This window comes from Babylonia areolata, chromosome 12, assembly GCF_041734735.1.
Source record: "Babylonia areolata isolate BAREFJ2019XMU chromosome 12, ASM4173473v1, whole genome shotgun sequence".
Classification (NCBI taxonomy): domain Eukaryota; kingdom Metazoa; phylum Mollusca; class Gastropoda; order Neogastropoda; family Buccinidae; genus Babylonia; species Babylonia areolata.
In genome coordinates, this window is record NC_134887.1 from 37,123,679 (window position 1) to 37,147,159 (window position 23,481).

The following is a 23,481-nucleotide window of genomic DNA, read 5'->3' on the forward strand; positions in this document are numbered from 1 at the left end:
GAACTTCAAAGGAAAAATACTCCTTATTGATACACAACTTATAAAGACAAGTCATTTATCAACAATAACAGAGAAAGAAAGTTTTAATATCCGTCCATCCAGCCCGTCCAGATCATGTGTGCACGACTGTTTTAGCAAAGATAAACCATGTGTACAGGGGTGGGGGGGGGGTGGGGGGGGGAGTGCATTCGAAAATGAACGTCAATGATTTTTTTTTTTTTTTTTTTTCAATTTCCTTATTTCACTTCATTTTTTTTTGATAAACTCTAACATGTAATTTTTTTTGTATTTGTAAACGGAACATCAAATTCATTTTAATAAACATATTGTTTTGAGTTAAAATGTCATTTCACTTGTTCTGTCTTTTGATAATTATAATCTTGTTATCAATGTTTACAAGGTGATTATTTTAACCGATCTGCAGTGATATCAGTGATAATGTGCTGGCTTTTTGTCATGTTTATTATTCAACACGTTAATTGTTTTCCAAATTTGACGAGAGTTGTTTTTGTTTTTGTTTTTTTGTTTTTTGTTGTTGTTGTTGTTTTGTTTGTTTTTTTGTTGTTGTTGTTGTTGTTGTTTTTTTTTGGGGGGGGTGTTTGTTTGTTTTTTTTGTAGAAACTAACTTAAAAACAAAAGAAAGAAAAGATTTACGTTTAATGACGTTTACTGTATTTCTCTGTTTTTAACTTGTTCCCTTGTTCCATAGATATACAGATCATCTCTACAACGTATTTCAATGTCCTTTTTTGTTTGTTTCTTGTTGTTGTTGTTGTTTTTTTGTTTTGTTTTTGTTTTTGTTATCCATGGTGGTTTTGTTTCGTTTCTAATTCTGCTCCTACAAAGTGTGGAGTGATGGCCTAGAGGTAATGCGTCCGCCTAGGAAGCGAGAGAATCTGAGCGCGCTGGTTCGAATCACGGCTCAGCCACCGATATTTTCTCCCCCTCCACTAAACCTTGAGTGGTGGTCTGGACGCTAGTCATTCGGATGAGACGATAAACCTAGGTCCCGTGTGCAGCATGCACTTAGCGCACGTAAAAGAACTCACGGCAACAAAAGGGTTGTTCCCGGCAAAATTCTGTAGAAAAATCCACTTCAAATAAAACTGCACGCAGGAAAAAATACCAAAAAAAAATGTGTGGCGCTGTAGTCTAGCGACGCGCTCTCACTACGCAGAGCAGCCCGAATTTCACACAGAGAAATCTGTTGTGATTTAAAAAAAAAAAAAAAAAAAAAAAAAAAAGGTGCATGTTTGTTATGTACAAAAGAAAATGTATTTATCCAGAATATAACTGCTTCATTACCAGCAACTCTTATCAGGTATATGTAATCTACAGGCAAGCATGTAAAGCAAGTTGGGTAATGGTCACTGCAGCAACATGATAAAACACAGACTTCAACAACGTGCTGTTTTGTAGAACTTTGCATAAGCGAGATCAATTCAGTTACACTTGTTGGTCTGTCAATCAGTTGCTCATGGCCATGCATGAAGTGTACCTAAACCTGATACCATTTTGCTTTGAGGTTTTGTAAATGAAAATCAAAATGTCCCATACATGAATTTCACATTATCACTTTACCCATAACAGTGTGTGTGTGTGTGTGTGAGAGAGAGAGAGAGAGAGAGAGAGAGAGAGAGAGAGAGGAAATCTCACGTGCTTAGATGCATAATTTTATGGACTCTATGATGCTCTCGATATCAGTTTCGAAGAGCGGATTTGTTACAAAGTCCTTGCTTTTTTTGTATCACACTGCCAAATACTTCTTTCTTATATTACATAGATACTTATGATGGCAGCAAAATGATTTCTTTGGGGGTCACCACTGAATGCGAATGAGCATGTTTTTCAGTGTTTTTCTTCAAGCATATGGTCACTTGTGTATGTTTTCCGAACCACTGAAATTCATACACTAAAACATCACTGTTTTTAAGTATTCGATCCAATGGCTGCTGTTTTCAACATCTTGTACTTCCGTCCACGACTGCGTTTGTTAACGGTTTCCTTTTTTGAACGTCTGGTTTGGTAGCTGAGAAAAGAATACCTCCGTTCCCCCATTACATCATGTCATCTTCCTGCTTGTAATGTGCGCTGGTTTTACGCCGTGCTTTCACACACAAAACGCGCGCGCGCGCGTACACACAAACACACACATACACAAAGTTGGAATGAAGAAAAATTACAAAGCAATGGTTAACGTGTGGTTCTTGTTTCAGTTGCTTGAATGGATTGTAACTTGTACATGCAATGATCATCTCTCTCTCTCTCTCTCTCTCTCTCTCTCCCTCAGATTGTGCATGTGTGCGTGCATGTGTGTGTGTGTGTGCGAAAATCTGAAGGGTTTCATGTAACAAAGGTGATAAACTACTTTTTTTTTCTTTTCTTTTTTTTTGAAAGTAAACAAAACCAAAAAATATATATCACTAGCATTCGAATGACACACACACTTTCACAAGTCTTACAACAGTGCAAACAAAGAATGTGTTTTTAATTATTTATCCAAAGTTGTTACATTGCAGAGAGACGTAATGTACACATTAGACAATACTACAATTACACAGATGATCTGGTGATAGAATCGAACCCTCTACAACTTAACATACCCAAACCCCCATCCTCCACACACAAACACATCTATATAAATATATTCACATGCACACACAGATACACACTACATACCATGTTATATATGCGTCTCAAAGACACATAAATCACACTCGGCAGAATTTCATTTGTGTACACACACACACACACACACACACACACACACACACACACACACAAACACACGGGGGAAAAAAACAACCAATAAATAAGTGCTTTCACAATTCACCCAAAACAAACAACAACAAAAAAGTAGTGTGGCGCTGAGCCAGTTAAATGCATACTAAAGAAAATAGTGGTTTGTAAATTTCGCACTTCCAAAAATGGAAGGTCACTGTAGCAACCGAGTAAAAAATCGTAACCCATTCAGTATATATAATGATGACGATGATGATGATGTGTGTGTGTGTGTATGTTGTGCTTGCATGTGTTGCATTGTGTTGTATGCATGTGTGTGTGCTGCATGCCTGCAAATGGGGCCTTCAGGATTCTAGACCGTGTCCGGGAGACCAGTGCAAACTGGTTTCCCCACAATCTGCAAGGCCTTCTTGACGTCAACCTGGCTTCAGCCAACCACGGTGCCACACGGTCACTTCACAAACGGTACCCTGGAACACAACAAGGCAGGCAATTTTCTCTGGGTAAATGCTGCTTAATTAAGACACTCAGTGAATTTCTTTTTTTCTTCACAAAAGAGGCCAGGCAACCAAAGGCTTATGTCTAACGCCCATTTAATTAATGCAACAAAATATAGGACAGAGAACACATCTGTCCAAAGACATTTCTAACTGCATTGTTATGACCTTCCTATGATTTTTTTTACCTGAACTGAAATTAAATATCTGTTCTCATTTTCACCAACAATTGTACCAGTTGTTTTTTGGTTTGTTTTTTTTTTATGAAAATCAAATGTACAGGGAAAAAAAAACACCACATCAACAACCAAGCTTTATCATATTTTTATACTGGTAAACTTTTCCCCCCCGTTATGGTATGTTATGACCTTGAACTCTGACCTTTGGTTTTTTCTTCTCACCATGACCAAACAGCTGTGTGCCAAGTTTGATGAAGGTTGTATGCAAGACATCTCCCCTGTTCCCGCAAGCTCTTTCTATTAATATGCCCTGTTGTGAAGCTGACCTTTCATATCTGACCTTCAGTTTCGGGTAGAAATCCAGCTGCCACAAAGGTCAGACATTATATTAAGTTTGATGAAAAGTAGACGTAAGATGTGATTTCTACAAATCTTTTCTTTTTTTTCTTTTTTTTTTTTTGTCCGGTTTTCCCAGTAGAAGACTTTAACCTTTGGTCTCTCACTCCCTGTACCACAATCATCATCATAAAAGAGACGACTGGAAAGGAATTCATTGCTGGCATTCGCTGTCACAGTACTGTAGCCTTGGTCATCTTCTTCTTCTTCTTCTTCTGCGTTCATGGGCTGCAACTCCCACGTTCACTCGTATGCACACGAGTGGGCTTTTACGTGTATGAACGTTTTTACTCCACCATGTAGGCAGCCATACTCTGTTTTCGGGGGTGTGCATGCTGGGTATGTTCTTGTTTCCATAACCCACCGAACGCAGACATGGATTACAGGATCTTTAACGTGCGTGTTTGATCTTCTGCTCGCAATATACACACGAAGGGGGTTCAGGCACTAGCAGGTCTGCACATATGTTGACCTGGGAGATCGTAAAAAAATCTCCACTCTTTACCCACCAGGCACCGTCACCGTGATTCGAATCCGGGACCTTCAGATTGACAGTCCAATGCTTTAACCACTCGGCTATTGCGCCCGTCAGTAGCCATGGTCATTCAGTATCACGAGTCTGGTGAAAACTGGAGTAAAGACATGAGTTCTATGAAGCTTTTTTTTCTTCTCTTCTATTTTGCAGGTTAATGAACTTCATCTTTGAGCACTCACCCTGTTTACACACACCAGCTTTCTAAAGGAATTTGGTTCCAGTACTACTTATGGCTGCTGAAAGCATGCCAATATCAAAGTTTTCCATACACACATGCATGCATGCATGTACGCACGCGCACACAAACACACACACACGCACACAACTGAGACTGGATGATCACACAGACTCACTAAATAATAGTAATTTACTTTGAGAGAATAAGTCAAATATACCAGCCAGTTTATGAACACTGACCGCTATCAGACAGAGAGGATCTTAAAAGTGCACAACTCCTCCCTTTTATTTTCCTCTCAATAGATTACACACAACCCCAGTGTGGATGACGCCCCCCCCCCTCCCCCCGCCCCAGTCCCCCCCAAAAAAACTTGGCCAAAATCCTTCAAGACTAATGTCACTAATGCTAGTCTTGGCATTCAACATCACAAATCTTACCAGAGATAGCCGAAGCGTCAGATACAGTTTTTCCCCTTGCACAATCTGTAAGGAGGAGGAAAAAAACCAAAAAAAACAATGAAGAACATATGCAAAATACTCTATGGACCCTAAAACAATTACCTGTTAAATAAAAGTGACCACGTGTAAACACATCAATGCTAAAACACCTGATCAGCTGGTAAATCATATGGTGTCATATATGTATGTTCAGCATGATGAGAGCACAGGAATGTGAAATGCTTACTTATGTCATAATCTAACAAAGTCAAAAGCACAGGGCAGGAATCAGACCCCTGCAGGAGTCTGCACTGGTGGGTCACAGTAAAGTATGTGCATTTAACTCTCTCCATACGAACGGCGAAAGAGACGACGTTAACAGCTTTTCACCCCAATTACCATCATCGAAATATTGCAAGCGGAAGGCTCTTATACTGAAGAGGTGAATGTTGACAAAGAATACCACAATTCTGACGACGGAAGCTAAAGGTTGGGTCATTGAGACACCCACTGGACATCCGAGGGGTATGTGTAGAGGAGAAGAGAGGACTGGCCGTACTGAGTGAGTTAAAGTTCATTACCACAGGTACCAAACAACTGAGAGGTGTAGTCATATCAACCACTCTGGCGTATTGTTCTCACTATAAGTATACAGTGGTGAACTGGGCAACAAATTCCTACCGCAGGCTGAACGGGTGAAAACCTCAAGAAAGTAGATTCCTTTCAAAGAAAACAGATTAACAACAACACTAAAATTCAACCCCTTGTCTGCTGCTGACCAGATCCCCTGACCAGATCCCCTGTCAGTGAAAGGTCATTGCCGAACTGGGATAAGACTGAAGTGACAGGTCAGGAGGATGTCAGTCACCATTATTTATCAGGACTCCTTTCTCTGATAATTGTGTAGCATGCTTTGGTTCAGCAAAAAAAAAAAACCAACAATTACACTGCTTGAAAATATACTGAAGTAGTTGTTGCATTTCAAAATTCATATCATACTCACTTCATTGCACTAATATATTCTGAAACCAATTACGCTGCTTGAAAATATACTGAAGTAGTTGTTGCATTTCAAAATTCATATCATACTCACTTCATTGCACTAATATATTCTGCAGCCAAGGAGTAAATCAAAAAAGAAAATTATTGAGCAAAAGAAATACTATCTTTCTACTGGGACAAAAAGCATACATATGTAAAAATTAAACAATCCTGCTGTTTGCAGTAATTCAGGTAGTTCAGCTATTTGTGGTTCTGGGTAAAATGTCCATGACATGGTTCTCTGTGGACTGCCGACACTGGAACTGCGACGGACGGACGAACCCGGGTGTGGCCGTGTATGGGGGAATCTAAATGAGCAGCGTGGGAGTAATGCCACTGAAACGGTGCAGATGATGGGGCAGCAAAAAAAAAAAAAAAAAAAAAGTCAATGACAAAACAAAGGCTAACATAGCTCCTTTAACCTTTCCTTTCATGTTGTATGTTGCCCAGCCAACGGGGGAAAAAAGAGAGTCCATCTTGGGCCAGATTGTCCCTCCCCCCTAAACTCATATATATACATTCCCCTTCACTGTGGTGGCAGAATGGTTACGACACTCATCAGCCAATACAGTGTCTGTGAGGGTGTGGGTTCGATTCCCACTCCTGCCCATTAATAATAATAATAATAATAATGGTATTTATATAGCGCTGGATCTTGTGCAGAGACAAATCAAAGCGCTTTCGCACCAGTCATTCACACGCACGCATAACTCTAAAACTGTAGAAACTAAAGTCAAGGAAGGGCAGGCAAGGGAGGCTATTTTGGGAAGAGGTGGGTTTTAAGGCCATTCTGGAAAATGTAACTGTGCATCTAGTCATTTGGATAAGATCATAAACGAAAGTTGAGGTCCCATGTGCAGCACGCACTTGGCACGCTGAAAAAGAGCCCATGGCAACAAAAGTGTTGTACTCACTTGGCGCGCTGAAAAAGAACCCATGGCACCAAAAGTGTTGTACTCACTTGGCGCACTGAAAAAGAACCCATGGCAACAAAAGTGTTGTACTCACTTGGCGCACTGAAAAAGAACCCATGGCAACAAAAGTGTTGTACTCACTTGGCGCACTGAAAAAGAACCCATGGCAACAAAAGTGTTGTAGTCTGGCAAAATTCTGCAGAAGAAATCCACCCTGACAAGTATACCTACACAATTATACATACATGCACTCAAATCCTGACGAGCGCTACTGGGTTATGCAGCAGTCAGGCATCTGCCTAGCAACTGTGGTGAGCACAGCGCATATGGATGTTCCCGAAGGCAGTGACGCCTCCTTGAGAAACTGAAACTGAAGACTGTCACACAGACCATACTGCAGTCAACGTGTCAGGATTCCATAAACATCTTCATGTGTACTGAATCACCACACGGTCACCCACCTGAGCAAATACTAGCTCCTACTCACTGCCTGTTCATGTCAACAATGTTGGATTAGGTTATCACTTCCTATCAACAAAATGCACATCATCTCTTCAGCATCTGAGTAAACGGTTAAACTGCATAACCTGACAGAAACAAGTGTCCCATCTTTAATCAAAGCCTCCTAAATGTGTGTGTGTGTTGTGGGGTGGGGTGGGGTGGGGGGAGGGGGAGGTGGGGGAAGGGGGAGTGTGCAAGCACATATGAATGTGGGTGTGTGCATGTACTGAGTATGTGAATGTATGCCTACATGCATGTGCGTGCTTGTGTGTGTCTAAGCACATGTGAATGTGGGTGCGTGCATGTGTGAGAATATATTTATGTGAATGTGTGTGTGTGTGTGTGCGTGCGCCAAGCGCACGCGTGTGTGTGTTTATGTGCGAGTGGACCTGTGCATGTGCGCACACACTAGCATATGTGCATCAATCATTCAATGTGTTATCTGTACACACTTCCTCACTCACAAACACACACACACACACACACACAGGCGCACATGCACACACACACACACACACACTCACTCACACAGACACACACACACACACACACACACACACAAATGTACCTCAAAGAACATATATATATATATACACTACCCAATTTTACCTGTCTCTCTGCATAGACAACTTCAATCAGCTCTTGCTCTTTCTGTCCCCCCTCGCTCAACAGTTTGTTGATCTCTTCCACAGCAAACTGGACTGGTTCGGACGTTTCACTCACGTCAGCTTCTGTCTTGCCACCCAGTAGATGACCAAGAGCCAGGGCAGGCAGCAAGGCAAGGATCCACAATAACTTCATCCTGTTCCAGGCAACAGAATCAAAAAAAGTAGTTGATGATTTACTGATTGATTTATTTATTGACTGAATGATTAACTTTGAGGACCCCCCCCCCAGCCCCACCCCACCCCCACACCCCTCTCCCCCCCCCACCCCCACCCCCCACACACACACATCCCTACCCCCCCAACTTGATCCTATCCTTGGATGTTTCTTCATGCTGTCACTGTCAACAGCTGTCACATGTAAACATGGATAAAGAGAGTGGACATTTCAAAGTGCTGCTGATCTGAACTTGCAAAATAATCATAATAATCATAATAATTAATATAAAAAAATAGATAGAGATCATAGACAAATAGATAAATAAATAAATAAACTAACTAAATAAAACACATCTATCTATGTATCCACCATTACTTATTTATCTTGAACCAACCTGTAATTTTTCGTTACTGTCAAGTGTCCTGCATTTCAATCTTGATTATATGTATATATATATATATATATATATATATATATATATACTACCTTAACAATTTTCAAAAACTACAAATATATATAGAGAGAGACAGACAGACAGACAGACAGAGAATTGGTTTTTTAATTGTTAAAAACAGTATTTCAAAAAGAAAAAAAAATCTATATATATATAAACTAACTAAATAAAACACATCTATCTATGTATCCACCATTACTTATTTATCTTATATATATATATATATTGATATTCTACTAAACAGTATTTCTGTCTAGTAAGTACTACCAGATTTCTTTTATGTTTTGACTTGTTCCAGCTTTAATAAATGGGTACATCTTTTTCTCCAAATGCTCTGTTTTGTCTTTTCTTCTTTTTGGGGGGGGGTGTGGGGGGAGTGGAGGGGAAGAGGGAGGGGGGGGATTGGAAGGGGGGGGGATGTGTGTGGGGGAAGACTGATGGGGTGGAGCTGTGTGGGTCATGGAAAAGAACCTCAATAAATTTCCCCTTCACTGAGACTGTAATTATCAATTATATCATGATTTCTCTTTATTTTCACACCACCTGAATTAGATAAGCTGGTCGTGGCTAAATCTGACAGCATAAAAACGATAAATTAAGTCTTAAAGTTAAACAATGGAAGAACACAATTAAAGCACCAATAATTAAAATCAAGACATCATTAATGGTGTGAATTTAACTGTTTTCATTTTTGTACACACCTGTTTATATCTTGCCAATCGACTGAACAGAAGTAGGCTGGTTGCTGGTTTACTGGGTAATCAAAGTACAAATTAATTATAAATAAAAGCAAGATGGCCAACCAGTAAACAAATACAAAATATATAAATGTAGTAGAACGGTGTAGACGCTTATTTCGACTACTTTTACAGCTTTTTTTCAATCTAATTCTGGAACACACTGAGATATTTAATTATCTTCATGTGTTTGGCTGTTTCACCTTCAGTATCTAATTGATTTCCTGAGGACAGGACATCAGTTTCCAATCCCTATCACTGAATCAGCAACACTCATGAACGTCAGTGTGTGGCGACACCTGAATACGAGTAAAGCTGGATAGTTTTTTCCTTCTTTTTTTTTTTTTTTTTTTTTTTTTTTTTTTTTGTCTTACCTGTTATTAATACCACCATTCACTTTCTTCCCGTCCCCCCTCACCCTCTGCGTTGCGTTGATTTTGAGCAAGACTTGTTTCACAACGCAATGAAATCTCCGTGAACGTCATTTGACGTGGAGTTACTTCCCTTTAATAAGTCTGCAACAGAAAACAACTTTCTGTACCCATTTCAGACAAGTATGGCGTCTTCCTGGCCGGCTGTTGCTGTTGCAAAAAGTGAAAAACGTCGTGAGTTGAAGCTGGGAAAAGAAGTTAGCAAACAGATAGAAGAAGGTGGTCTGGACACCAATGTCTACCAGCTAGTCAATCTGAATTTCTTGGAGATTTCGAATACATGCTTATCCGTTCTAACAGATGAGTTGGGAAATCTCCGCAACTTGACAAATCTGGCGTTGCAAGGCAATAAACTGGAAACACTTCCCGTTGAGATGGGCAACTTGGTCAAACTCAAATACCTTGACCTATCACATAACTGCTTGAAATCACTTCCCGCAGAGATAGGCAAACTCGTTGAGCTGCAAACCCTGAACGTGTTGATGAACCAGCTGTCTGAAGTCCCTGACATTTCCAGCCTCAAAGCCTTGCATATTCTGAACCTGTCCCATAACAAACTCACCTCGCTACCCGAGGGTATAACGGATGAGAGTCTGGTCCACCTGAGTGAGATTGTTGTAAACAACAATGTAATATCAGCCGTGCCAGCAGAGCTCTCAAACTTGCCTCATCTCAATGTGCTTAATCTGGCAGACAACCAGATTGCAGACCTGCCCTATGAACTTAGTGAATGCACAAAACTTAAGGAGCTCAAGTTGTCAGGCAACAAAATCAAAGACAGAAAGTTAACCAAGTTTGCTGAGCAGAACAACTTGAAGCAGGTTATGCAGTACCTAGCTGTTGCTCTTGAAAAAGCTGCTGCCTCAGGGGACAAAAAAGACAAGAAAGCCAAACCGAAGAAGAAAAAGAAGGGAGACAAGGACGTTGAGGAAGTGGCCAAAAATACCTTGACAGTGTTACGATTTCCTGCAAATGATGGGCTGGTGGTGAAAGTGGAGTCCAAGGTGGCAGCTGTCCGTCAGTACATTGTGTGTTGTGTACTGCACAACCTGGACTTTAACCAGTCCAACAACATGTTCAAGAACTTTATTACAAAACAGGTCAGCTTCTGAAAAAAATATATATTGTCTCTGTCCAGACTTTAACAACTTTGTTTAACATAATGCTGTTCACACGCTGATTATCATAACATGATCTGTATATTAATTATTACCATGATATCACACACACACAAATACACACACACACACATGCACACACATGAATATATTTTTCACCAGGTGTCAATACCATATTGGGACACATATCCAAGAAATCATAGAAATTGATAGATTTGTCTTCTTGAAATTGAGTAATAAAACTGACTTTTATTTTTAAATTCATTTTAAAATTGTGTGCAGCTCGTATGAATACCTTCAGTTATGACTTTTTATAAATTCATTACTAAAGTCAAAGACTTTAGATTTGTTATAAGTTATTATAACTTGTGCATTACCCACACATGAAATTTACAAGTTGCATGGAGGAATGACGTTTTCTTTTCCAGCAAATGGCAAAAGAATCTCTCCAGAAAATCACCAGTTGTTAGCTCTATTACAGAGTATTGTCCAACAGCTTATTAGACCAAGGAGTAAGTCAATTATTCTTGCCCAGTGTCCAGTGCTTAACACAATAACAGGTTTAACTTTTAGATTTTCTAAGTTCCAATAGACAAAAGAGATTTTGATTGTCTGAAATATGGACTATGGAGAGTAAAAATTCATTGAAAAAAATATGCAGTAGATTTTTTTCGTTTGTTAACTCTTGAATCAGGCATATACTGATATAGTTAGGAAAGATGAATTATGATAACTTTTTCCTCCTCACAAATCTTCTTGTTTCAGACCAGACTTCATGAAGAGGTTTGCCAGAAACGTCAGGCAGCTACCATTGCCACACATGACCTTGACCTTGTTAAAGGGCCTCTAGTCTACACTTCAAGGCCCCCTGCAGAAATCATGGTACTGTGCATCTTTAATAAAATCATATATATGCTATTGACGTTTAAGCGGCTTAAAGCCATTGTAAACCGAACTTTTTTTAACTGAAATTATATTACTTTGATATATTATCTGTTTTTGTCATATATATGTGCCTGTATGAATGTATCTATATTGTCTCATATCTGGCAGTAGCATCCAGACGATCACTGAAGGTTTGGTGGAGGGGATGAGTAAATATTTTGGCTTATAAGTTATATTCATATTGTATTTTTTTTCTCTGTGTGAAATTCAGGCTGCTCTCCCCAGGGATAGCATGTCACTACACTGAGAGTGCCACCCTTTTTTCTGTTCGATTTTTTTCCTGCCTGCACTTTTTAAAAAATTTTTCCTATTGATTTGGATTTTCTACAGAATTTTGCCAGGGACAACCCTTTTGTTGCTGCGGGTTCTTTTGGGTGCGTCAAGTGCATGCTGCACATGGGACCTCAGTTTATGGTCTGATCTGAATGACTAGCGTCCAGACCACCACTCAAGGTCTAGTGGAGGGGAAAAAATACTGCTGACTGTGCCGGGATTCAAACCAGTACGCTTAGATTCTCTCACTTCCAAGGTGGACGCGCACCTCCAGGCCATCACTCCACACTGTTATATAAATTATGGTATAATAGTATGGACTCAAACTTGTGGACAGTTGTTTCCAAGTTCAGTAGTTGGATGCATTGCCACTTGGCTACTGCTCTACCCATGCCTGACAATACAGACCTGCTGTATTTTGGTTTTACTATGTTGAAGTGGACTAAGGAAAATAAAAATTTAAAAAAACTTGCTTTTTTGATGATTGATTTGGTGGCAAGCATCACAGCTATATAATGTTACTTCAGTTTATCAGTTTTGGGATGTTCTGTCGAGCGATTGCTAACTTTCTTGACCCCTTATGTGCCAGGATTTAGTTTGGCTTGTGCTTCCTGTATGTCAGGTGGTTTTTGGTTGGGGAGGGTAATAATTTATTTTTTTTAAATTCTAGCACATAAACTAATGCAAGAAAGTACAGATTACCCATTCTTTTCTAAAAGAAAAATGAAAAGACTATGAATTTCTGACAGGTTAAGCTTATTTTTTAACACACTGATTAGCCATGAGTGAGCCATGATTTAATCTGAGATAACAAATTTCAGTGTTAATTGTCATATAAAGGTTTGAGCAAAAGCAGCTGAAATGAATATAGAAAATGTATGATTTTTTATTGTGTCTGGTCCAGATTACCCCGCTGTTCAAATCAAAGGAGACCTCGGCAGCAGACTACTACAAAAGTATGCAGCAGGAGGCGGAGGCACAGAGGAAGGAGAAGAAACGCAGCACTGTCAGCGGTGTGCACAAGTAAGACTAAGAGTAAGACTACGAGTAAGAGAGATTGAGACAGTCTGTTGGCCTTGGTCATCATGTCTTTGTGATGCAGCAGATTCATGGTGCAGATTAGGTCATTAGCATTACATTCTGTTGGACTTTTTTTTTTCCTTTTTTTTTTTAGTTGTTGACAGCCACCTATTTCTTCAGTTCCTGTGATGATAGTGACAAAAGTTAAAAAAAAAAAAAAAATTTTTTTAAAGTTTCCCATGAGTTTGATATGGTTGGGGTGGGGAGGGTGGGTTATGTCCTTCACCACACTGATACTGACACCACCAGAATGACAACACGTAAGTTCTGTAAGTGTAAATGATGTTTTGTTGTGTTGTTTTTTGTTTGTTTGGGTTTTTTTTTTGGGGGGGGGGGGGGGTTTGTAGGGGGTTAGGGAGGGGGCACTTTGATTTTATGTTCCAACTCACATACTTAGTTAATGATTCAAGCATGGTGCTCATCCGATGGAGCTGTGTTGACATGTCACAGGTTGATCAGTCCGTGTTCGTTTCAGGTCTTGTTTTGATATTCTTCTTCGACGGGCGCAATAGCCGAGTGGTTAAAGCGTTGGACTTTCAATCTGAGGGTCCCGGGTTCGAATCACGGTGACGGCGCCTGGTGGGTAAAGGGTGGAGATTTTTCCGATCTCCCAGGTCAACATATGTGCAGACCTGCTAGTGCCTGAACCCCCTTCGTGTGTAAACGCATGCAGAAGATCAAATACACACGTTAACGATCCTGTAATCCATGTCAGCGTTCAGTGGGTTATGGAAACAAGAACATACCCAGCATGCACACCCCCGAAAGCGGAGTATGGCTGCCTACATGGCGGGGTAAAAACGGTCATACACGTAAAAACCCACTCGTGTACATGCGAGTGAACGTGGGAGTTGCAGCCCACGAACGCAGAAGAAGTTTTTTTTTTTTTTTTTTTTTTTTGCTATTGCAACAAAAAAGAAAAAAAAAATGAAGAAAACAGATTATTTAATGTTTATTCTTTCATGCAATCCAGTTTAAGTGTTTGTATTTTATGGAGCATGCAAAAAGAGAAGAAGAGAGTGACACCTGTTGACTAAAGAAATCCCAGTCTAAAAAATAATAAAAACAACCAACTATTAAAAGTTAAAAAAACCCAGAAAACGGAAGGAGTCCCACACCTTCCAAGCTCTGAGTGACCCTACTCCCCCTCCTCCTCTACCCCCCCTCCCTTTCTCCTTCCCCTGTCTACATCATCTCATCGCTGTCATCAAATATTTAGTGGCTTTACTCACCCTTTCTTTTTCTTCTTCTTCTTCTTCTTCTTCGTTCGTGGGCTGCAACTCCCACGTTCACTCGTATGCACACGAGTGGGATTTTACGTGTATGACCGTTTTTACCCCGCCATGTAGGCAGCCATACTCCGTTTTCAGGGGTGTGCATGCTGGATATGTTCTTGTTTCCATAACCCACCGAACGCTGACATGGATTACGGGATCTTTAACGTGCGTATTTGATCTTCTGCTTGCATATACACACGAAGGGGGTTCAGGCACTAGCAGGTCTGCACATATGTTGACCTGGGAGATCGTAAAAATCTCCATCCTTCACCCACCAGGCGCCGTCACCGTGATTCAAACCCGGGACCCTCAGATTGAAAGTCCAACGCTTTAACCACTCAGCTATTGCGCCCGTCACTCACCCTTTCCAGTTATTAAAAAAAAAAGCATTGGGGTGTAAAACTCTTGCTACCTATCTTCTGAAGGAAATCAATCTCTTCAGCTTGATTTGAATTGTATGTGAACTGAAACATAGCTGGATGAATTGCTCATTTTACATTGTTATCAGTGTCGATTGAATTAAGTTTTTCGTGGACTGAGCAAGGTGTGGATAAACTAGTCTGTCTGATGTTGTTTCAATTTCCCTTTTCACATTATTTTCTGTTGCTTCTGCTTTTGCCTTTTTTTTTTTTTTTTTTTTTTTTTTTTTAAAGAACAGAGAGGTAATCAGCCCTGTAATAGCATTCCCTTGTGGGTCTGCTGAGCTCTACGCAACATGATTTGATTTAACGCTGATTTTTTTAGATTTGTCTTTAGTTAGACACTGAATCAGTTTCAGTTTCAGTAGCTCAAGGAGGCATCACTGCGTTCGGACAGATCCATATACGCTACACCACATCTGCCAAGCAGATGCCTGACCAGCAGCGTAACCCAACGCGCTTAGTCAGGCCTTGAGAAAAAAAAAGGAAAAAAAAAAAAGAAGAAAGGTGAATAAATAATAGATAAGCTTACATAAATAAATAAATAAATAATAATTATAATATAAAAGAAAAGATAGTAGTAATAATAATAATAAAATAATGATAATAATAAAGAAAGAAAGAAATAAGACAACAATGATGATAAATAAGCAAATAAATGTAAAACATGAAGACACACATTCAGACATACACCCACACATGCATAACTGTTAACAGATATGCACCAAACATGTAGTTTCACAGATATGAAGAATCAGTCAGTGGTAACCTTGATGGTCTTGGTTCGAATCCGGATCTTGCCGTTTCTCCCAAGTTCAGCCGGAAACTCAAACTCAGCGTCTGGTCATTGAGAGGAGATGAAAAACGTGGGCCTTGTCTGCGGCGCACACTTGGCGCGTTGAAAAAGAACCCATGGCAACATGAACATCAGCGTTGCCCACTGGCAAAATTCTGTAGAAGACATCCACACTGATAAGAATAATAATAATATATTAATAATAATAATGGATACTTATATAGCACACTATCCAGAAATCTGCTCTAGGTGCTTTACAAAAACGCTTTTGTTAACATAAAACATCATATCTATGTTACATACACACGCCAAAATGTGACTACACACACACACACACACACACACACACACACACACACACACACACACACACACACACACACACACACACACACACGCTGCATACATACATTTGAACATACATGTGTATCTAACAGCTACCCTAACACATACGCACACATAGGCAGGCACAAACTTATATAAACACACGCACACACAATACACATTCATATACATGCATGTAGTTATGTACACATACATATGTATACACACTGATAGGTTCACAAATGTGTGTACCCGAGGCATGATTAAGCAGGTCAGGCATCTGCTGAGCCGATGTGTTGTAAGATATACGGATTTGTCTGAAAGCAAGCAGTGCCACCTGCTGTAGCGTTGGATTGCGGCAGTGTGACGTGTGTTGCAGGTATCTGGAACTGCTGAAGGACAAAGAGGAGTTCCCCTGCCTGCTGGATGCACAGGGCCATGCCATCTCCTTCCCTCCCCTCACCAACAGTGATAAGACAAAGGTACGCAACACACAGCTTTATCATGTGAAGACCCTCACCAGCAGTGATGATGATGATAATAATAATAATAATAATAATAATGGTATTTATATAGCGCTGAATCTTGTGCAGAGACAAATCAAAGCGCTTTCGCACCAGTCAATCACACACATGCATAACTCTAAAACTGTAGAAACTAAAGACAAGGAAGAGGCAGGCAAGGGAGGCTATTTTGGGAAGAGGTGAGTTTTAAAGTTTTTATTTTCTAATCAGTTTCAGTTTCTGAAGGCGTTACTGTTATATGTACTGCGTTCAGTTAAATCCATACATGTTACACCGCATCTGCTAGGCAGATGCCTGACCAGCAGCATAACCCAACACACCTACTCTGGCCTTGAGTGCATGCATGCATATATATTAATGTCCCTGTCAGAGTAGATTTTTTTTTTCTGTAGAAGTTTGCCAGAGGACTTCTTCTTCTTCTTCTGCGTTCACTCGTATGCACACGAGTAGGCTTTTACGTGTATGACCGTTTTTACCCTGCCATGTAGGCAGCCATACTCCGTTTTCGGGGGTGTGCATGCTGGGTATGTTCTTGTTTCCATAACCCACCGAACGCTGACATGGATTACAGGGTCTTTAACGTGCGTATTTGATCTTCTGCTTGCATATACACACGAAGGGGGTTCAGGCACTAGCAGGTCTGCACATATGTTGACCTGGGAGATCGTAAAAATCTCCACCCTTTACCCACCAGGCGCCGTCACCGTGATTCGAACCCGGGACCCTCAGACTGACAGTCCAACGCTTTAACCACTCGGCTGTTGAGCCCGTCTGCCAGAGGACAACAATTACCACTCTTTATTGGTTGTTAACGTTTACTCTCCCAGCCTCTTGGTTCTTTCGTTATGTTCCCATTGATATTTTTCAGTGCACCAAGTGCATGCTGTTCATGGGTCCTTAGTTTATCGTCTTATCTGAATAACTAGACTCTCGGTTTGACTTTCCAGACAAACTTGGGAGCAAGAGCAAGACTGGGAATCGGACCCTGACCCTCATGGATAATTTTTTTTTTTTTTTAAATTTTTTTTTTTATCAATTCCTCAGATCTCCAAGGACACTCGTCACATTCTGGTGGAGGTGACCAGCTCGGTCAGTCTGGACATGTGCAAGAAGGTGATGGAGGAACTGGTGCTACGGACCCTGGAGATGGGTGTGGGGAGGGAGTCATCGGGGGGCGGTGCTGGAGGGGAGGAGGCCGGAGGTGCTGCTGGTGAAGAAGATGAAGGTGGGTTTTGTGTTGGGAGGAGGAGAGAGAGGGAGGGGACAGGGTGAGGGAATGGAAGGGAAGTGGATGGAGGTTGGGTGTGTGTGTGATTGGGGTCTGGGGGTGGGAGTGGGGGGTGGTATGAGAGTGACCTTAGTGACCTGACAAGTGGAAAAAGTAATAGGGTGTTTGTCCTCCTCGGGAATAAAAATGATCAGACATTTTCAACCCTTCATTGGTCTTTGTCTGACAGGTGCATTAGTCAAGTGGTTAAAGCGTTGGACTTTCAATCTGAGGGTCCCAGGTTCAAATCTTGGTAACGGCGCCTGGTGGGTAAAGGGTGGAGATTTTTCTGATCTCCAAGGTCAACATATGTGCAGACCTGCTTGAGCCTGAACCCCCTTCGTGTGTATACGCAAGCAGAAGACAAAATATGCACATGAAAGATCCTGTAATCCATGTCAGCATTCGGTGGGTTATGGAAACAAGAACATACCCAGCATTACCCAAACGGCCATACACGTAAAAGCCCACTGGTATACATACGAGTGAACATGGGAGTTGCAGCATACATGCGAAGAAGAAGGTCTCTGTCTGAAGCTGATTATACACCCCTGCCTAATGGCAGCTGCTGTTCTCCGAAAGGAAATATGAGAGATGGGTGAGAGTGTTGTTTGTCCCTAATGTCAACTGCTGCTTCTGGAAGGAAAACTGAAGGATAAGTGTTGGGTGTTTTTTTATACTTCAGTGCACGCAGTATGTCCTCAGTGGCACATTGTATTGGTGCAGTACAGTACTCACCAGCTTGGCTCTCTCTCTCTCTCTCTCTCTCTCTCTCTCTCTCTCTCTCTCTCTGTGCAGTGGTGTTTTCCTCCGAGGGGCGTCACCTCATCCTCCAACAGGTCAAGGTCGAGGACGAGGAGGGCGGGTTGAAGGTCATCTACCCGTCCCGTGCTGACCTGAACGGTGACAGCTACCACGTCGAGAGGGAATGAGTCGCATCTGCCTAAAAACAACAGCAACAAAAAAGAAGAAATAAAACAAAAACAACAACAACAAAAAAAAAAGAAGAAGAAGAAGAAATAAAACAAAAACAACAACAAAAACAACAAAAAACAACCCAGAAGTGGTTTTTCCAGGAACCGGACATAGTTTTGGGGTTTCTACACTCCCCCCTCCCCTCCCCCACAGCCCAGCCCAGCCCCCAGCCCCCCCCCCCCACCCCCCTCTCTGCTCTCCCCCCCATCCCATCCCTCTCCCTCCTCTTCTTCTTCCTCCTGCATTCTGAGCTTGAAGAAGTGTTTCTGAGAAGAGTGACTACTAATATGTTTAATGTTGTGGCTCTTGATTTGAAAGTAAGGAAGTTAATACAGAAGAAGAAAAAAGAGGGGGGGGGAACAAAAAAAAAAACCCCTGCTCTGGGCTGACAACATTGCAGAACGGAGGAAGGGAAAACCATTTGCAGAGACCCAGCAGGCTTGGACGCACAACCACCGACAGTTTCAGTTTCAGTTTCAGTAGCTCAAGGAGGCGTCACTGCGTTCGGACAAAACCCTATACGCTACACCACATCTGCCAAGCAGATGCCTGACCAGCAGCGTAACCCACCGCGCTTAGTCAGGCCTTGAGAAAAAAAAAAGGGGGAATAAATAATATATAAGCTTACATAAATAAATAATAATTATAATATAGAAAAAGGTAGTAGTAGTAGTAGTAATAATAATAATAATAATTAAAAAAAAAAATTTTAATAAATAAAAAATAAGACAGCAATGATGATACATAAGCAAATAAATGTAAAACATGAAGACACACATTCACACATACACCGACAGACCTGGAGGAATCTGGTGAACTGTTCTTTCGTTCTTCAGAGCTGCAATGGTTCTTCACACAGTTAAAGGAGAAGAAGAATTACAACAGAGATGAAGAGAGAGAGAGAGTGGCTCACACTGATGACTTAGTTGTGAAAGTCTCTGTGACATTTAGGGAATTTGGGGAATTAATTTGTATGCTTGGTTTTGTCTTTCCCTTCATGTGCCACTTCCCCCCCCCCCCCCCCCCCCTTTTTTTTTTTTTTTTTTTTTTTTCCCCAACCTGTTCACTGCTGACACATTTTGTTGTGCTCTCTGTGCTTAGGAATGTTACAGAAAAATGGAAAATTCTTGCTTGTAATCTTAGTTCAGTAATATCTCCCAATTTATCAAGGTTCATGTAAAAAGTATCCATCACTCAGCTACATTTCTACTGTCAAAATGCTAAAATAAAATAAAAAATCTTTGTACAGTATCACACACACACACACACACACACACATCCACACACACACACACACACACACTTTTGAACATGACGCGCGCACATGCACACACACACACAACAGAGAAAGAGAGAGAGAATAGGTCATTGCACATCCACACACCCACTGTCACACACCCACACACACTTCACATCTATCCCACACCAGGGAAGATCAAGGGAGTTAATTCTTGTCCAGATGGTGGTGCTTCTGTGCTGAGTGGAACAGAAAGAGCAAGGTATTTGGACGCACAGCACATGTCAACATAGCATCGCTGGAGTAGAGTTAAACGACCTGTCGTTTCACAGCTTTAAGGTCAACTTGTTCAGGTCCGTAGCTGGATTGATGGTGAGGATATGGATACTTATATAGCGCCTGTCCTTGGTTGGAGACCTAGCTCCAAGTGCTTTACAAACATGGGAGTTGTTTGCACAATGGGGCACACAAAAAATTGAAACAGTGATCATTTTTTTTTGGTACTTTTTTTAACCTTGTTGATGCTAACGTGGTGATAGCCTTGAGATGGCCTTAGTTGTCGGCGAGGCTCTGAGCACCATAATTCATTTTGATTTTATTTATGATTTTTTCATCATTTCGCTTCAGAGTGTTATTCACTCAATTGAATGCTTTTTTGGTTATGAAACCAGTTGACTGCCATACTTTTACATACTTTTTACATAGTTTTAGAAATGATCTGTGTACTGGAAGCTGATGGGAAGCACAATGCAACAATGACAAGTCGTGTGCCCGTGTCTCATGTCAGAGAGCAAAATCTGTACTTGCTTGTGAAAAGATTCCACGTGGCTGCAGACTGGAGCCAGAACAGACCTGATTAGAACTATTTTAACCATCCTGACCAATTCTCTTTTGGAAGTTTGGTATGAAAAATAAATGTGGTAGGAGTTCTCGACAAAGGTTCCTTGGTTTTGTACAGATCCAAGCTATTTTGCTTTAACTAGCTACAGGAAAAGAGAGACAGTATCTGGTTTCCCCAGTTGTTTAGTTGCGTGGCTTGGTGACTTGAAAAGGGAAGATTGTCATGATATATATGGTATCTGCCTGCCTATAAATAAACATGAAACAATGTGTGTTGAAAGTGTGAAAGAGAGATTCTTGCTTGAACGTTACTTCCTTACACTTAATCCTTCTGTCTCAGCAATTGTTTACATATTTCCAGTTTAAAATGTTAAGCGCAATCTTCTAATTTGATATGTTGCATATTGGGTTGGTGAGGGGCAGGGGTGATGAGCTTTGCATGTGTGTGAATGAGAGTAAGTTTTGGGAGCTGTGTGTGAATGTAGCTGTACAAGTGTATGCATGTGCTCTGTTTGTGAGATTGATGTTGTATGTGTCTGTGTGTATTTACATATGCGTAATCCTGCTGAGTGATGCTGTATGTGTTTATAAGCCGCAAGTAATGTATGTCACTGGGTATGTGTGTGTGTGTGATGCTGTGTGTGTGTGTGTGTTTGGGTTTATGTGAGGGTCAGGCATCTGCATAATAGGCTGCCTACCTGGGTAAAGCCAACTGACAGCTGCTTTTGGGTGTTCATCATTCGTTTCTTTTGTCATTCAATCAGGTTTCAGTCATGCACACACAGACACTGATACAGACATGTAACATTTTATGTCTTTGGCCGTTTTGTTTTTATTTACACCACCACATAGGCAGCCATACTCTGCTTTCAGGGGTTTGCATGCTGGGTATGTTGTTTCCATAACCTACCAAACGCTGACATCTTATATGTGCATATTTGACCTTCTGTGTGCATATACACGCAAAGGGGCTTCAGGCACTAGCAGGTATGCACATATGTTGACCTGGGAGATCAGAAAAATGCCCTCCCTTAACCCACCAGGCGCCGTTACCAAGATTCGAACCCGGGACCCTCAGATTGAATGTCCAGTGCTTCAACCACTTTGCTGTTGTGCATGCCACCTCCTTGAAACAGAAACTGATACCTATAACCAGAATACTTTCTTGCATATGCTTCCCCCCCTTCCCCCCACCTATTATTTATGAAACACTCAATGACTGTAAAGTTTTGGTTGAAACATTGATTTTTCTAGGGAGTTTTTCAAGCTGTTCATAGTGCATGTAGTCACCTGAAACCGGAGTTTGTGTATTTAGTGAGAGGCCAGAGGTGGATCATGAGCAGCCTGCATAATTGAAATTGTCTCTTATGTAAAAAAAATTTTTTATTTTTTTATTTTTTTTTTTTTATATGGAAACACATGCCTGCTTCTGTTAAGTGGTTCTGAACTTTTTTTTGTGAAGACTACATACTAGCTATTTACAAGGTCTCTGTTCCTTGGCATTGATCGAAAATGAAATGAAGTCTGTGTTCACTGTGCACTGTGTGGTATTAAAAAAAAGAAAATAAAGTTCTGTGTTCAGTCGTGTTTCTCACCTCTAGACTTCCACTGTGTATTGTCTGTGGTGACATAGCATGTACCATCCTATCATGCTCTAATATAATTTGGTCAAAATAGCTTTTAACACATACAAGCATACACGCAGACATACTGTCAGTGATGAACAGAGAGCAGCCAGATGAGTGGGGGTGTCACTGGAGGGACTCTTGGAGTTGCACAGCTGTTGGGAGGAAGGAGTTCCTCATGTGGTTGGTCCTGGCCCTGACACACGCCAGTGACTCGGAAGACTATCCAGGACTCACAAGCAGTACACAGCAGTGGCTTAGAAGACTGTCCAGGACTCGCAAGCAGCACACAGCAGTCACTCAGAAGGCTGTCCAGGACTCACAAGCAGTACACAGCAGTGGCTCAGAAAACTCCAGGGCTCACAAGCAGTACACAGCAGTGGCTCAGAAAACTCCAGGACTCACAAGCAGTACACAGCAGTGGCTCAGAAGACTCCAGGACTCACAAGCAGTACACAGCAGTGGCTCAGAAAACTCCAGGGCTCACAAGCAGTACACAGCAGTGGCTCAGAAAACTCCAGGACTCACAAGCAGTACACAGCAGTGGCTCAGAAGACTCCAGGACTCACAAGCAGTACACAGTAGTGTCTCAGAAGACTGTCCAGGACTCACAAGCAGTACACAGCAGTGGCTCAGAAGACTCCCTCCAGGACTCACAAGCAGTACACAGCAGTGGCTCAGAAGACTCCAGGACTCACAAGCAGTACACAGTAGTGTCTCAGAAGACTGTCCAGGAGTCACAAGCAGTACACAGCAGTGGCTCAGAAGACTCCCTCCAGGACTCGCAAGCAGCACACAGCATTCACTCATAAGGCTGTCCAGGACTCACAAGCAGCACACAGCATTCACTCAGAAGACTGTCCAGGACTCACAAGCAGCACACAGCAGTCACTCAGAAGATTGTCCAGGACTCG

At 41.3% G+C, this 23,481-nt stretch overlaps 1 protein-coding gene and 1 long non-coding RNA gene across 3 annotated transcripts; one reads left to right on the forward strand and one right to left on the reverse strand.

The window, feature by feature from the left end:
- Window positions 1–2,740: 2,740 nt before the first annotated feature.
- On the reverse strand, window positions 2,741–9,937 carry LOC143288592 (uncharacterized). 2 transcript variants are annotated; one of them, XR_013056119.1, is made up of 4 exons: window positions 9,811–9,937; window positions 8,030–8,222; window positions 4,965–5,009; window positions 2,741–3,212 (listed from the first exon to the last, which is right to left on the reverse strand). It is a non-coding gene; the product is annotated as an uncharacterized LOC143288592 (long non-coding RNA). The 2 variants fall into 2 exon arrangements; XR_013056120.1 differs by lacking the exon at window positions 9,811–9,937 and adding an exon at window positions 9,640–9,733.
- Window positions 9,938–9,950: 13 nt separating this feature from the next.
- On the forward strand, window positions 9,951–21,212 carry LOC143288591 (leucine-rich repeat-containing protein 47-like). The gene is made up of 6 exons (XM_076597216.1): window positions 9,951–10,967; window positions 11,751–11,867; window positions 13,108–13,226; window positions 16,479–16,581; window positions 17,668–17,848; window positions 18,689–21,212. Exons 1-6 carry the CDS (start codon window positions 9,993–9,995, stop codon window positions 18,820–18,822), a joined length of 1,629 nt encoding a protein of 542 aa, XP_076453331.1. The 5' UTR covers window positions 9,951–9,992; the 3' UTR covers window positions 18,823–21,212.
- The last annotated feature ends 2,269 nt before the right edge of the window (window positions 21,213–23,481 follow it).

What these genes read in the sequence shown, in the direction of transcription:
- LOC143288591 (XM_076597216.1), top strand. Translation starts at nt 9,993, where the DNA reads ATGGCGTCTTCCTGGCCGGCTGTTGCTGTTGCAAAAAGTGAAAAACGT. An exon ending in GGCCCCCTGCAGAAATCATG is followed by an intron (nt 11,868 to 13,107) that starts GTACTGTGCATC and finishes TGTCTGGTCCAG; the next exon opens with ATTACCCCGCTGTTCAAATC. An exon ending in CCAACAGTGATAAGACAAAG is followed by an intron (nt 16,582 to 17,667) that starts GTACGCAACACA and finishes TCAATTCCTCAG; the next exon opens with ATCTCCAAGGACACTCGTCA.